At 36.9% G+C, this 17,555-nt stretch overlaps 1 protein-coding gene across 9 annotated transcripts in view; it reads right to left on the bottom strand.

Moving 5' to 3' along the window:
- Window positions 1–13,964, bottom strand: part of LOC127434489 (electrogenic sodium bicarbonate cotransporter 1-like) — an 88,025-nt gene extending 74,061 nt beyond the window's left edge. For 4 of the 9 annotated variants that reach the window (XM_051687338.1, XM_051687314.1, XM_051687344.1 and 1 more), the window contains exons 1-2: window positions 8,625–8,811; window positions 1,172–1,345 (exon numbers count right to left, since the gene is read on the bottom strand). In XM_051687338.1, the coding sequence (XP_051543298.1) occupies window positions 1,172–1,345; window positions 8,625–8,811 (361 nt within the window). The other 5 variants (XM_051687348.1, XM_051687350.1, XM_051687351.1 and 2 more) reach the window with 5 other exon arrangements.
- Window positions 13,965–17,555: the final 3,591 nt, after the last annotated feature.

Below are 17,555 nucleotides of genomic sequence, written 5' to 3'. Positions count from 1 at the left end.
TCCAAACCATGTGTTTTGATAAAGGACGCTTTTTGTCAAAGGAGAATGAATTGAAAGCCCAGAGATGGCAGGTCAGGTGAGGTCTGGGTTCTCTCACAGTTTATTCCACATCACTGTCAAGTACTGGATTCTGCTTGGTTGCACTTGAGTTTCCATTAGGAACTGAATATGTGTAAGGTAAATAACCTGGCTTTGCAGAGTCAGCTCAGAAAACTGCACTAAAACTAAGAGATTTTCAAACTTTCATAAATTCAAGAATTTAAAGGAATAGTTCACCCAAAATTCTATGATTATTTACTTTTTTACATTACTTTCGACCTGTTCCTCAAACAAAGCTATCGTATGACTTAAGAAGCCTTTGGATATAGTGCATGAGTCATATTAACCACTTTCATGATACTTTTATGATGCTTTGTGTCCTTTTTGAAACTTGAAAGCTCTAGTCCCCATTCATTGAAACTACATGGATAAAAGTAACCAGTACATTCTTAAAAATGTCACATTTTGTTTTCCACGGAAGAAAGAAAGTCATACAGGTTTGAAACAATATGAGTGTGAGTACATAATGACAGAATTACTTTTTTAAATTTCTATTTTTGGGTGAACTTTCTCTTTAAACCTACTTTTTCACAAAAACATACAGTATGCAAACACAGTCTCCATGGCCACTGCCCAATTTTTTTGAGCAAAATTTCCTCAAAAGACCTTAGAATCATCATGTTCTTTTTCTGGGTCTGCCTCTACCTAGCTTATGCGATAGCTTTCAGCTCCTCTCCTCCTCCTCATTCTCCCTTTCAGCTATCACATCATTAGAGAGCATTCAGAGTCCTAGCTTCCAAATCAACAGAAACGCCTCCTAAGTGGACCTCCCTTGGGCGTCTAATCCTTCACCATTAGAAATCTCAGAGACACACATACTTCCCTCCTCCAGCGGCTCACGTCAGGCAATCGTGACCTATTTGGATGGTTATTACTTACACGCAGAGGCCCTAGCGTCTGACTGTCCAAACACACTCATCCACTGGCAAGGCAGCTCTGGATATCTGTTCGGACTAAGTAGAGTCAGCAGCAGCCTTGGCTTGTAGTTGTGTGTGTGTGTAAGTGTGTGACTTGCTCCATGAAGAAGCCCTGAGCATTAATGTGAACTGACAGCTCTTTGGCAGGCGCTTACTGAGTGGTTTGAGAATGCTGTTGCTGGCCTCTTCATTGTTCTCAGCGTCCGACCTGTCCGAAGCATTCTCGGTCACTTTCTCCTTTCTGTCCTTGTGGCTGATGTGCCGGCGATGGCGTCTCCGTCGTCGGTAGCTCTTAGGCACATGCACACCAATGTATATGGTGTGGTGACCTGAGAGAGTACAATTGAGAAAGTAAGTCAGGCTATTAATATAATGTGATATAATACAATTGAAAAGTAACACAGTAAAGATAGTGAGGTGAATTCACTAAACAGTTGCGCAAGCAGTATTTCAGCACAACCACCAGTGTATTAAGGCCAAAGTATACTTCTGTTGTCCGCATTGCTGATCTGAACGCACATAGTATACGTGACGCAAATTTCGTCATCAGCACAGTCTGCACCAACTGTGCGCGTGCGGCCCAGATTTTTTTGATGCGCAGACGGTCCTTATCTGTGTGCATCGTCAGCGCATTTTCCTGTTGTTGACTGTACAAAAAGAGTATCACAATGCAGTTGTAGTGCGCCCCTTGCGGTCACAAGAGCATACCCGGGCCTTTACTGACTAACAATCTACAATCTAGTTTAAACAGGCGCTAACAGCAGTGGTTTAGGGCTGCACAATGCATATTTAAATGAAGTCATGATCATTCTTTTCAGTGCAAACATGCCTCCTTTCTGTGTAAATTAGACTTATTATAGATTGTGCCTTATTTAAAAAAGTCAGCGCTGTCAGCCTAGTGCAATTAACGTAGATTAAACAGAACTTTGTTTAAAAGACATGTTTGTGTACATTTCCTATTGATTATGGCAACAGTTATTCATCCAATTTTTATCAAATGATGAAGAATAGCGGGCATATATCCAGACGCATGATATAGTCAAGCACACTTTCAGATGATTCTAAATCACAGTGATGGAGCGATGCTGTACAGTCCAAGCAAAGTATGTCAGATCATGGTAGTCTGTCGCATCCTCCACAACCTAGTACTAAGAACTGCACTTCGCATTAAGTACTAATATTTTGGCCATGTTTGCAACGTTACCTGAATATGCATAATTCCTTTAGAGAATCGGCTGCAAAGTAGACACATAGCATTTTCAAGTTAACAACACTATCAATGGCCACAGTTCATTCTTTTTGAATTCCCCCCAGTAAATTAAAAAGGCCTATGATGATGTAGATAAACACGTGTCAGCCCTAAAATTGTAATTGTCATGAGATAAATGGCTCTAGATAACACAAGCCATGTGACCTTTCCCCAGTTGCTCACTTCAACAGAGGCTATGAGATAAATAAGATAAATAATGTGTAATGTCGTTAAGGTCAGGAACTGGGTGTCAATTGTTTCCTTTTACTCCCACCAGGGTAAGACATATGGTATAACCAAAGTAAAGAAGTAAATAAATGGCATGACTTCCTCAATCCAATTTAAAGCAGGAAATGGTCTCAGCACCCTTGAGTATGGCAAGAAAAAAAATCCATGGACTTCACCGGAGGAGTTTGCAGCAGACTGTCAAACTAAATATTTTGGTTGGGAGTACTAGCAGGTAATGCAGAACTTCCACTGTTTAGTCAATATCATAGAGACACTATCCATGCATCTCCCCAAGTCACATGAAATCCATCTGCTATATCAACGTTTCAACACTGTTTTAGTATGTAACTCATGAAACTTCATGTTTCATATTGTGCAATTGCAGCCCTGTGATACCAGGCATCCAAGCTTCATCAGGCTTGACTGATATTAGCAGCCCACTAGGCAACTAAAAACAATTTATGGTTTAGAAAATGTTTAGGCTTCAGTGATCATTTAAGTTTTCAATTGTCAAAAAAGGTATACGTTGTTGAATAAGCAAATCATATTAAAAAAAAGCCATGCATCTACAATTAACTTAACATTTTAATGCATTCCAATACTACTTAAAAAGATTTGCCACAAAGCCACTGTCATGCAACACCATAATGACTTGCTTTATTTAAAAGCAATACATTTTTTAGCTTTTGGTGTAATAAGGGATGTACAAAAATTATGGGCACTGAAAATTGTGCCCAAAAATAAAAAAAGATTACACTGAAAATTTTGGTGGCTGTATCGTTCCACAGAAGAAAGAAAAGGAAAAAAAATTCAGTGGTCAAACTGAATGCTGAAAAATTTGACCAGAAAAGTGATGCTTTTTTATTATTATAAACAACAAAGCATTACAACACTTTATTTTAAAACTTTTTACTCTAAGTCAGTCTTCATAGATCACAAATCAACAGTAAAACTGTACAGTACATCTCCATTTAAAGTAAGATACACCAACTGAAAGGATAACATCCCAGATAAATATGTTAAGTACAGCAAGATAAACAAACAACAACAAAAAAAAATTATAATTATCAAAATTATCAATTATCAGTGCATCTAGACTTTTAACGGCGTTCTTCGGTTTCCCCCTAGAGGTTCAATTAACCTTTTCATGCGTAGGATCTAAATTCCCCTGCAGTGCCCCCTATAGTGAGTTATTTTTGCAAGTGACACTGCACAGCCGGTAGAGGGGGCAGAGGGTAGATGAATCTAATGTAAACAAACATTTCAACACGCATCGGAGGAAGATCACGTTTGATGTATTGACTGTGCGTATAAGAGCTGTAAATTTTTATCATGGTACTTTGGTGACGAGTTGGATGTATGTATATAAAATAAGCTTATTTTGTGGTTTAAAAGACTGTATGATTAACTGTTTGAGCAAATATAAATTACAGATGCTTGACCAATGTAGCCTGTGTCGCGCGAAAGCCGATTTGAATCTGGCAGCTTGTAACATAACTGGCTGTTGCAGAATCACATATGCGTGACGCTACTCTTCGGGGCCCAGTTATATGTGACGGTACGTATGAAAGGGTTAAAAAGACTTATTACACAGCTCTCTGGAATACTCCTTTCTGATTGGTCAATGGCGCCATCTAGTGGTCTAATATTTCTATGTAACAACCGCACATACAAGTATCAGACCGCTCATCTGGGTATTTGCGAGCCATCTTTCCTGCTTCTCGGATCACTGTGCATTCTCTACAATTAAGCTAATAAAATCATTTCAACTCAAATCAATGTCTCCTGCTATTTTTTATTTATTTATTTGACAAGTAGTCTTGTAATGAGTTACACTCTCAGACATTCATTAATTGCACAATAAACACCAACAGAACCCAACCAGAGATGGATTTCAGCTGTTCAGCGATTTATTTCTTTTCACATACTTACATAATTTCAACACAATACAATGTTTCACATCCATTTGTTTGTTTATTTGGCAAGTAGTCTTGTAAAAGGCTGAATAATGGGCAGTCTGGCAGTCATTTTCACAAAATAAACATCAACAGAACTCAACAAACCTACAAACCGGAGGTGGATTTTAGCTGTTCAGCGATTTCTTTCTTGTCACGTAATTACATAATTGTATCATTATTTGAGCACAAAGATCTATTTGTCTCTGTATTTGTTTTTTCATTTTGTAAAAAAATCTTGTCCTTTTGTTTTTTTTACAGAGCTCCAGTCATAAAAGATTTGATCCATTCTTTTAAGTAATGCTGAGTGTACTCCCATTGAAATGGGATTCGCAGCCCTGCTGTCTCTTTTCTTCCTCCACAATAAACTCTCACTGCCATTGAGAGATCACAGCCTTTGATGATGTCACAATTGTCTTTCCAAAGGTGATCTCTATTTGTTTGATTTTGCTGTGTGTTATCTCATCATTTCATCTCTCCCTTATCATTTCCTTATCTTATTTTATCATCATTCTTCTAATCTTATTCTAAGGTTAAGATTATGATATGAGTAACTTTATTATGTGTTCTTTACATTAGTTCTTTTAATATTAGAATGTACTTTAGGTTACAGGTAATAACAAGTACTGAGCAACACTATAAATATGTATTTTGAGAAAATGCCTTTAATTGTGAGATTGTAATAATTATTACTGATGTGTAATACCAAGAATGTTATGTAAATAATTACTTAAACTTACTTGGAGGGCCTGGGTTGCTCAGCGAGTAAAGACGCTGACTACCACCCCTGGAGTCGCGAGTTCAAATCCAGGGCGTGATCAGTGACTCCAGCCAAGTCTCCTAAGCAACCAAATTGGCCCAGTTGCTAGGGAGGATAGAGTCACATGGGGTAACCTCCTCATGGCCACTATAATGTGGTTCGCTCTCGGTGGGGTGCATGGCGAGTTGTGCATAGATGCTGTGGAGAATAGTGTGAAGCCTCCACACATGCTATGTCTCCGTGTAATGCGCTCAACAAGCCACGTGATAAGATGTGCGGATTGACGGTCTCAGATGCAGAGGCAACTGAGATTCATCCTCCGCCACCCTGATTGAGGCAAGTCACTATGCCACCACGAGGACTTAGAGCGCATTGGGAATTGGGCATTCCAGATTGGGGAGAAAAAGGGATGAAAAAAAACTTACTTGGATGTAAATTGAGGTTGATTGAAAAAGGCTGGAAGAAAACATTTAGGTTGAGGAAGTGATTTAATTATATATCTATTTGTCTAAAGTTAAGAATCAGTTAGATGTGTTTGCTCCAGAGCACTTCCAATATACAGTATGTTCTAAAAACATTCTCATGTTAATTGTTGACATTTTGTTTGGTTGCTTTTTTTAATAAACAAAAAGATTAAGCTGAAAGATCATCAAGAACCATTTATGAATAGGCATCCCACCTAAACTGGGATGGGCGAGAGCAAAATAAGGAAAGGGGAGTAAGAGCCAGGACTAAGAGGAGGAAAGGGAGAGCTAAGAGGAGGAACCACACATTGTCGGGCCAGCTTTGTGCCAAGTTTCCTGTTCTTTCGGGGGAACACTTTTTTATGGGACCATAGAAAGAGGCCTGAATTGGAGTGGCACGCAATTCGTCACTGGATAAAGTTTATTCCCAAATTCTGGCTGGGCCCTATGGGCTTCAACATCTGAGTACTCTGTGTTACCGCAGTAACAGAGCTGTTGAGATTTTAGGGTACAAGAACAGACGATAGTGATCCACCACTGTGCATGCTAATATAGCTGCGAATAAAGCTCTTTGACTAAAAGAACTTCACATACAGAGTCTTTGTCTACCAGGCACATGTTGCTAGTTTACTTTGAGGTCAGGGTAATGCCAATTTGGATAAGACTACTTTTGTTTTCAAAGTAAGCATAATCATTTTAGAGCAATATCTATGCCAATTGCCATTTCTATAAAAGTAGTGGCCCCCTTGCAAGCTAAGAGAGGGGTAATTGACCCTTCGCTGAGCTCCACCCCCCTTGGTTATGGTTGCTTGCTCTAACAAGCTCTGCAGAACTTCCCACTGGAATGAATGGGAGATTGTTTGTTTTTGGCAAAATATTGTCATAAATGGAATGGATAATATTTTTACATGGGCTGGATTGAAGAATGACATTGTAATGCATATTTATCTGAAGTATTTTGTAAAAGAAATTGTTAAATTACACAGTACATTTATTAAAAACTGTGGAGACTGTGAATCAGAATCAAGGCAAACGATTATTACAGTCACTTGAAAAGAGAAAAGCTTCATTTAATAACGATTACACATCTAATAACATTTGTGTAAGTGAACAGAACTGTTTATAAGGTCTCATAACATACTCATTTTTGATGCTGTGAACTGATTATTTACTATCGCTTTTACTATGACTTGAAGCAATCCATGAACAAATTAACGTTCAGTTATTATCTTTAGTTTACCTTGGGGAAAATGTACAGGGTGTCGTTGCAGATGTTATATGTTAATTTGGGAATGAGGGCTGACACAGTTTAATCCATAACATGCTCTTCTCCAGATTTATTTAAAGATTTTTTTAAAAAGAAAGAAAAACACGCGGGTATCCTCTCTGGGTAAATTGTGTCATTATTACAAATGACCCGGCAACAACGTGTTTTAAATTGTTTGGATTATTTTTATATAATCCCACTTAAAAGTACTTAAACACACTTTACTTACATAGGCTGTCATTGGAAATAGCAAACGCATGTCAGAGTAATGGCAGCAGGGCAACAGTTGCTAAGACAGGATTGGTCAGAAGCGCTTTTAAGGTGGGGCTTAGTGAAAGATCAATTGCAAAAGACAGTGTCCAAAAAGGAATTAGTCTAAAAACATGGAAACACTCTGGCATAGTAACATACTACTCTTAAGGGGCTTACGCATGACTCACGTTGGGGTGTAAACACTTGATTTTTATTGTTTTAACAGTGGTATTTGTAACAAGACCATAGTAAACACATGGATCTTCTTCACTACCATGGTTAGATGTAACGTGATTTCTATAAAACAAACTATGGCATTTTTGTAATTATAAACAGCAGACCTACTCTAAACACATGTAAAAACAATAAATACAAAATATAAATATTTATAAGATGTAACAAAAATGTATTATATTCCCTCACTCCCCAATATAGCCTATGACAAATTTAATAGAGCTGAAGTAGTGATATGATAATATTTATTATCAATCTATTTCCAAAAGTACAGTTAGTGTTACTAAAGTAAATTCAAGGGTGGTGATGTTGAATTATGTGCCGAATTCAAATGGTTTCCGCTTCTCGCGACTTACTTCTCACTGAGCTCGAGCTTTAAGAGCTCAGGTGCATTAGCCGAGGTTGTGCCTCCGCCTGTGTATTTGACGCTGCTAAACCAGATACTTCAGATGCATCGCTAGACTTCAAAATCAGATGAACTGCGGTACAAATGCGTACCAACCTATATAATTGAGAACCAACTGATATACTCCTAGTCATGATAAATGTTTTAATGCAAAGAGGAACTTGACGATAGATTTGATTATTATGACTGATAAATGCCCTCCACTTGTAACCTAATGCCCCCCTCTCTACTAATTTGCTCTCAGCGCCCCCTGGCATCCTTTAAATGCCCCCATTGAGAACCCCTGACTTAAAGCTATGAAATCTGAACAAAGAGAGATGATGAAACACAGGTCCAGCTCCACCTGTTGAGGACCTAAAAATCTGTGTCTTTGTTATTACTGAGTCTAGAATTAGTCCATATTAATAGATTACACTGATAGCTGTCTGCCTCTTTTTTTATTATTTATTTTTTGCCTCTGACAAAGAAATCAAAAGTACTTTTATAAAAGTTCCTAAACAAAATTCTAAGAAACAACACCCACTAAGTCACATTTAAACGTCTGATCCATCTTTGGACCGGAAGGAAACTGACAGTGTCAACACAACGTCATCCAATATGTGTGTCATCCTCATCACCCCCAAGTAAACATACGAAACATACCACTCATTAAATGTTCCAACTGCATAAATGCAAAAGCCAAAAGTGCACAATAGGAAACATTTCTTAGGTTACAAACTAAAAAACAATCAAAACAATGTGCTTTACCAATAAATAAGTGACCTAAGACCAAAAATGAGGTACATGGTCTTACCTTCAACTTCCTCCTCATCACACATGTGTTTGAGTAACGATGCCCCTCTGTCCAGCACCGCCTCATCTTCCACCCTGTAGTAGTAAAAGAGGAAGAAAGATTGCTCACATTTCTCTTCTAAAGACAACGTGGAGCCATAGTGGCGCTGCTCATTCACTTGCAATGTGTTTTTGCTGGAACTAGCCATTTCCCCAGGTTAGCAGGTACCGCTAATAAGGGGGTTAACTTTGGTTCTGGATGCAGTGAAACTTATGGGACACAATCTTGTTCTGAGGCTACTGCCCTTGAGGGGACACAATAGTGGTCAGGTAGACATTGGGAGGGTAATCCGGTCTATGGGGGATGGGGCAGGCTGGGCAGCCTAGTAAGATGCTGATTGAGTCTGATGTTCCAGGAGGTGTGAGCCGGGCTGCCGCACACAGATTTCAGATCAGCTAACGAGGGATACTGACACTAATACAAGAAGTTACATGTGGGCGGAATAAACACCAAGCATTGGATCCCGCCAGTCACACACATGACAATCAGCTTCCTCCAGCTGGTTTATTATACTTAAAAGTGATCTATGCAGCACATATATTCTTAATAAAAGGCTGGTGTGGTAGCACATGGTTATCGGGCATCATATGGGGGATTAGACTTACAATGAAACATATGATCCACAGCCTGGCCAAAATGAACTAATTTCCTGTTTGACATTTTTCAATAATAAAAGTAGAGGTGGCATGTTATTCCTTACAGTATTTTATTTAAATTAACATTTAACAAAATGTTAGGGACTGACAGTCTTACACTGCATCTTTTTTCCATGCAATGAAAGTGAAAGGGATAGTTCACCCGAAAATGAAAATTCTCTCATCATTTACTCTCATGCCATCCTTTTTTCTGAAAAACTCAAACAAGGATTTTTAGAAGAATATCTCAGATTTGTAGGCGCGATATAATTGGTGTGGGTGAAAAACAGATCACAATGTAAGTCTTTTTTTGTACTCTAAATCTCCACTTTCACATCTGAAAGTTACATCTGAAAAGTGCTTGTTTAGTTTTACTTTCACATCTGAAAGTGAATGTGAAAGTGGAGATTTAGAGTAAAAAAGACTTAATGTTCTGTTTCTCAAACACATATAAAAATGCTTCTTAAGATATGGATGTTAACACTGGAGTCATATGGATTACTTTTATGTTTCCTTTATGTGATTTTTGGAGCTACAAATGTCTGATCACCATTCACTTGCATTGTATGGACCTACAGAGCTGAAATATTCTTCTAAAAACCTTTGTTTGTGTTCTGCTGAAGAAAGAAAACCATACACATCTGGGATAGCATGAGGGTGAGTAAATGATGAGAGAATTTTCATTTTTGGGTGAACTATCTTGTTCTGCCTAACATCTTTCATGTTACATGGAAAAAATAAAGTCATACAGGTTTGTAAGAAAATGTAAACAATGACAGAATGTTCACTTTAGGTTGAACTATCATTTAAATTCACAAGAATAAAACAACAAATCTACATTTTACAGTTCTATTTGCCTTAAAGGAATATTCTGGGTTCAATACAAGTTAAACTCAATCGACAGCATTTGTGGCATAAAGTTTATTATAACAAAAAATAATCTGACTCATCCCTCATCCTCATATTACAAAAAAAAAGCAAAAATTGTGATTAGAGTAAGGCACTTACAATGGATGTAAATAGAGCCATTCCATCAACTTTAAAATACACCCAGTTTTAAAAGCAGAGCATAAAGACATACATAATATGTGTCAACATGATTTTAGTTTGATAAAATTGCTCACTAACCATATCTTTGTCAAGTTATATCCAATATTACAACTTTGTTGTCATGGTAATGAATTTATCAGTCTTAAAGGTATAGTTCACCCAAAATAGAAAATTCTCTTATCATTTATTCACCCTCATGCCATCACAGATGTAAAAGTGAAAGTGGCGATTTAGAGTAAAATAATAACTTAAATATCGATCTGTTTTTCATCCACACCTATTATATTGCTTCTGAATATATGGATTTAAACACTGGAGTCATATGGATTACTTCTATGTTTCCTTTATGTGATTTTTGGAGCTAAAAAGGTCTGATCACAGTTCATTTGCATTGTATGGAGCTGAAATATACTTCAAAAAAATCTTCATTTTGTTCTGCTGAAGAAAGAAGGTCATACACATGGCACGAAGGTGAGTAAATGATGAGAGAATTTTCATTTTTTGGTGTACTATCCCTTTAAATCATGTTAACATATAATGACTCAAGTCTAATTTTAAACTTTTGAAAGGGTGTGTATTTTAACATTTATGGACTGCCCCATTTACTTCCATTGTAAGTGTCTTTAATGTAACTACGATTTTTGCTTCTTTATTTTAATAAACGAGGGGAGAATTTAAATTATATTTTTGTTGCACTCAACATTACGAAACAAATGCTTTCGATTGAGCTTAACTTGTATTGAACCTGGGACAATAATTTAAATGATTAAAATGTCCCTATAGCTCCAGGTTAGAATATAAACACATTCAAGGAAATTCACAAATGTCTGCTTTTAGATCAGAGCATGATCTGCATGTAAAAGGCTTGTTGTTAAGTCTATGAAAGGTGCCTTATAGGTGCAAATGGAGGAGCATGTAGCCATTTAGACACAAAGCCCAAAGATTATTGCTTTCCTAGTGAGGTGTGACTCCCTGCACAGGACATTGCTCTTTGTCACTCAAGAAAGAAGTTCAAAGACCAGATTTAAACGATTCAGACATGGCATGACATTTTCAGGCAATGTCAGTCTCTTTCAGGGATAAAGGTGTGACTATGTGTGTGCAGTAATTGTGTGTATAATGCAGGTTATTCTGATCAATCATCCTTTCAGTTTGATAATAGAATACTTCCACATATACTTTATGTGAATAAAGTACATGTGAAAAAAAAAAAGAAATTAACCAGAGAACACTTTAGTAAATTATTTCCTTTTCCTATTTGGGCTTCATACAACACTAATGGTCATGAATTGCTTGTCTATAAAACCATAAATACAAACCAAGACGTAAACACAAACAGGAAGGATAGAGCTTGTTCCTCTGATAACAGTGCATAGCTCCCAGAGAGCCCAGTGTCACAGCATATCTCAACTAGATGCAATCAGGCATGCTGAATAGATGCCAAGGTTAACCACTCAATTCTGGCAAAGTGACGTTCTACATCAAATGTCAAGCTGTATGACAACCAAAGGGTCATTTAACTTTTACGTCAGGCATGTAGTAGTTAGTACATTAATTACCTTTTGAAAAAGTTTTGTATAGCCCTGCAGGATTTAACATAATGTGAAACTTATACATGTAGTTACACAATAACTATATGGCTTCACTACTGCGTAAGCAGAGGTGTAAATTATTGCATAGCACTTAGTTTATCTGTGGCACGATTTAATGCTAGGTGACTGACTAATAGGTCAGTGAATGGGTTAAGATGGGTCTATCTTCATTCTAAATATAAAGCAAAATGCCATTAAATGGTTAAGGGGTGGTTAAAAATATATAGATAAATACTTTCGGAGTGTTCCATTATAAAGTTGGTAAAAAAAAAAAAAACATTTTAAAAGAAGATAAAAAGAAAGAAAGATAATCCTTAAAACTCAGATGACTCTGACTCTGTCCCACTGGATATAAAACTATCCATCTTCCACCCCCAATCTTCTCTGCCACCTACAGAACAGATATTGACACAGCAGGCACCAGCAGCACTCCTTCACAGGAGATGGGTTCACTTCCCACATTTAGAACACTGCATTTTCTTGCAAATATTTTGGTTTAACACAATAAAATGGGGTGAGGTGCCTTAAAATGTGCTAGATTTATTGGACAACTGACGATGATATAGAATTAATATCAAAGGGAAATGCAAGGACAATTTGATAAACTAGTCTTCGAGGCAATTGCATCAACACTTAAATTACATCAATACAGGTACATGCAAGACCACAATATAAATAGCCATATAATTGCAGTAAAAAAAACAACAAAAAACAAAAAACATCCCTAATCTGGGTACAATCTAATGAAGGCAGTGAAATTAATTACCTCTCATCTTTTAACTGAAGCCTATACATGCTTATTGTTAATGTAAAAGATAAATAAATAAATAAATAAATAATTATAATGCATTAAAGTGTTTAGTATACTATGAGTATATAGTACAGACAGTTTGGATTATCCATGTATCGCCTACTTCTGAGTACACTTTGGGATGCATAGAATATTTATCCAATATATGTGTCTCACTGTTTGAGATAAAAGCCTGCATACTTTAAAACATACAGGTTTACATATATACGTAGGCTACTTATACATGTGTGAGTGTGTATACCGTATATATAAATAAATATATATATATATATATATATATATATATATATATATATATATATATATATATATATATATATATACACACACATATTCATATACTGTACACACACACAATTTACTATTCTGGAGGTTTTCAGAGTACTTGTTATTTACAATGAACTGGATGGGACTTGTTAACCACATACATTTGAACTCTTTTAACACAAATCACACAACCGGTATAAATAAGAACAAAGTTATGGGCTTTTACCTCTTACCGGCGCTCATGATGTGAAGTTGTACCCTTTATAATTTCTTCCAGTGGTTTTGTTTCACTCCTGTCCAGCGTGATCAAATGGAACAACTGCAACAAAGAAGCGAAATGTATAAATGTTACTGTTTCAGTTACTGCTCCGCTAACACAACGATGACACGTCGTCGTTCATTATTTCATTATTCCTTACAAATAAAATAAATAAGCTACTTAACTCTTCCTAATAGCATTTGTCTTTACAAAAACCTGTCAAAGAATACCTTCAGTCCTTTCTGTCTTTGATTTTCCTAATGTGCTCCGCCACATGTGGCAGGAGATAACGCGTGCCTGCTGCAGTAGAAGAACAACTTGACGCTTCAAAATGCGCGTTACATATATTACCAGCCGCTGCTGCGATCACGTCACAGCACGAGTGGGAGGTCAAGGAGTTGCGCTAAAAGTGCGTTTACCTTGAGTCAAACGATAGTGACACCTATTTTTCGCAGAAAACTTCGAATCATTAACTGGAAAAGAGACAGAAAAAACACTCTTTTGAGAGTGTAAACACATAGTAACCACTCTGTGTAGTATCCAGTAATGTGTGCTAATATGAGCTGCATACTCGGGCAGAGGATCCGGAGAACGTTTCGCGGTCAGTTCAAAACAGGTAGTGCGCACCTTGTGCAGATATATCCCCAAGTTTCATTTTTACTATTGCAACGTTGTTCGCTACGTGTTGTCCACGCTGAACAACGCAGAAATATGAGACACGAGAAGGCTGTAGGAACGTTGTTTCGCAACATTTAGCAATTGCGAGACGAAGTTTCAGACACATTTGGAGAGCACATTTGTTTATTCATGATGCCTTAGCAACACATCTTGATTACCCATTGTTTCTTCGTGTTCTTATAGTTTGTGGTTAAAATCTTTTTAATGTATATAATAACATTTTTAATGTTGTTAATATTAAGTTACGTTTAGGCTACTGCAAATTAACCAGTTATAATCAAAACGTGCCAGTGTAAACTTTGAAGAGTAAAAATGCAACACAGGGTCGTAGATCATCATCTTAATGAATACATATAACAATGGTATTGTAATTATTGTATCATACTACCAAAAACCATGTATTAGGCTAGTAAAAATAAATTAAAAATTATTGAACAACATATTTGAGAAAATAATTTTCTTCTTCTTCTTCTTCTTTAAGAGGTGGGGCCTTTTATCCCAGGTGTGGGGGGCCCTGGGGGATTACAGTGATATTGTGTAGTTAAAGAGGCAATAGTTTTGGGGTAAAATATTTCAACTTGTGCAAATTCTTTTAAAACAGCAAGATCCTTTTTATGTGTAACAAATTAAGATTCAAAATAACCACTTCAGAAGAGGGCTAACCATTTTCTGTTCATTCTAATTACATTTGTGATTTAATCACATCTTTATTTAAATTATATATATATATATATATATATATATATATATATATATATATATATATATATATCATAAATTATTAAAAATGAGTGTAAAAGAATACAGAAATAAAATGATGCAGTGCAATCAGTAAGTGCAGCACAGTACTCAGTCAGTAAATGCACAGTTAAACAGATGTGTTTTCAGTCTGGACTTGAATGTGGCTACTCTTGGAGAACACCTGACCTATTCTGGAAGCTGGTTCTAGCTGCGGGTGGCATAATAGCTAAACGCTGTGTCACCTTGTTTTGAGTGAACCCTTGGAATTTCTTACTGACTTGATCCTAATGATCTGAGAGGTCTGTTAGGTTTATAATATTCAACAAGCATATCTGCAGTGAATTTAGGTTCAAGGCCATTGAGTGATTTATAATTGAGTAATAGTACTTTAATGCTCATATTTTTTGGTTCGGGTCAGAATCCTGGCAACAGCATTCTGAATGAGCTGCAGCTGTCTAATGGTGAGGAGTCCATTGCAGTAGTCGACCCTACTGGTGATGAATGCATGAACACATTTTTCTAAGTCTTGACTGGATACAAAACATCTAATTCTCGCTATATTTTTGAGATGATAGTAGGCTGATTTAGTTATTGCTTTGATTTGACTATTGAAACTAAGGTCTGACTCCAAAATGAAACCAAGATTCCTTACTTGATTTTTTGTATTTAGACCCTTGGAGTCAAGGTATGTTTTCACCTTGGGAATTTCGCCTTTGTTGCCAAATACAGTGACCTCTGTCTTGTTGTTGTTTAACTGAAGGAAGTTTTGGTACATCCAAATGTTAATTGCATCAATGCACTGACAGAGAGAGTCTATGGGGTTATAGTCATTTGGTGACAAGGCTAGGTAGATCTGGGTGTCGTCTGCATAGCTATGATATGCAGTTTGGTTCTTTTTCATAATTTAGCCTAGTGGGAGCATATACAGGAACAGTGAAAGAACTGAGCCTTGTGGGACTCCACACATCATGGATGTCTACTCAGATTCATAGTTGCCTATGTTCACATAAGAGCCCCTCCCTTCTAGATAAGACTTGAACCAGCTGAGGACCGTCCCAGAGAGCCCTACCCACTGTCTAGGAGAATTTTGTGGTCAAGAGTGTCAAAGGCAGCACTGAGATCCAGTAATACCAGCACTGATATTTTGCCTGAATCAGTATTTAGCCAAATATCATTAATTATCTTTATGAGTGCTGTGATGTGGTCAGAAACCAGACAGGAAATCGTCCAAGTAGCCATTTGAGTTTTAGGATTTGTTCAGCTGATTGAAAACAAAATTTTCCAACCAACCAATCTTGCCTATGAAAGTAAGATTTGAGATTGGTCTGTAGTTGTTTAATATAGAGTTATCCAGATTGCTCTTTTTTTAGAACGGCAACCACAGTTTTCAGGGACTTTGGAAACGTGCCTGAAAGGAGTGAGGCATTGATTATTTCTAAGAGATCTTTTTCCAGACAGTAAAGCACATTTTTGAAAAATTATTGCAGGTCAGCGTTTTAAGATACTGCACTATTTCTTCCAGGGTTTTGCCATCAATTGCCTCAAAATCAGGACTAATTTCTGAAGTTTTGTCATGAGTGATGTCTGATCTCAGCGCAACACGTGGACGAGCTGATCGTCATTCTAATATCATTGATCTTGTTCATGAAAAATTATGCAAACCTTTTAACTGTCGGAGAGCATTTCACAGAGAACCTGTGTTGGGGTGTTGTTTATATTGCTGTTTATAATGTTTGAGAAGAAAGTCTGCCTAGCTGTGCCTAGTTCCAAATTGAAAATATGAAGGCCGTCTTTATAGATGTTATGATGGACTTCAAGTTGTGTTTTCCGCCACATTCATTCTGCTTTCCTGCATTTTTTATAAAAAAAATGTTCATGTTTTTCACTGCTGTTTTTATTCTCCATAGTGTTTTATGCCTGCCAGTAATCTTCCTGACCTTTATAGGAGCAATGCCATTGTGGCAGACCTCTGCCTTTCTACGGAAGGAGGAAACGGAGACCGGGTGAACACTCCAACGTAAATCTTTTATTCACAACACTTTTCAGTGTACACATACAGTACATAATAGTGCTTTTCAGCACATTTACTAAACACACACCCAACAGCATTGCTTTTCAGCAGTCACTGTTACGCAGACACACACACAGCTTTGTGCGTCTCTCGCCCCGTCTGCTGCTGTCTCCTCTCCTTAAATACTCTCACTGCTCCTCCGTGGAATGCAACACGCTGCTCGCCACAACCATCAATAGCATTTTTAACTTTTGAATTAAAGTTATCGAGGAGAACGTTAACACAGTCTGTGGAAATACTTGGTGTCATAGATACAGCATTCATAAATTGCACACTAGTATTCTCATTTATGTACCTCTTTTTGACAGAGACAGATGTAACTTCAGTGGCAGGAGAAATCAATATTTCAAAGAAAATACAGAAATGGTCAGATAGTGCTACATCCTTAATAAAATTGGATGAAATGTTCATAACCTTACTAATGAGCAGATCCAGAGTGTGTCCATGACTGCGTGTGGGTCAGTCTACATGCTGAGTCAGATTAAAAGTGTTTAAAACTGTTCTGAGTTATTTTGCAGTGTTGTGTTCAGGATTATGTACACTACCGGTCAAAAGTTTTGAAAGACTTACTCATTCTTTATTATAGTTTCTTTTTTTTTCTTTTTTTTTCACATTTTAGAATAATAGTAAAGTCATCAAAAATATGGAATAACATAAATTGAACAATGAGAATTATGTTGTGACTAAACAAAATCCAAAATAAATCAAAACTGTGTTATATTTTAGCATCTTCAAAGTAGTCACCCTTTGCCTAGAATTTGCAGACATGTACTCTTGACATTTTCTCA

Source organism: Myxocyprinus asiaticus, chromosome 4 (assembly GCF_019703515.2).
Source record: "Myxocyprinus asiaticus isolate MX2 ecotype Aquarium Trade chromosome 4, UBuf_Myxa_2, whole genome shotgun sequence".
Classification (NCBI taxonomy): Eukaryota; Metazoa; Chordata; class Actinopteri; order Cypriniformes; family Catostomidae; genus Myxocyprinus; species Myxocyprinus asiaticus.
Note: the sequence above shows the minus strand (reverse complement) of the source record. Positions and strands in the feature narration are given on the sequence as shown.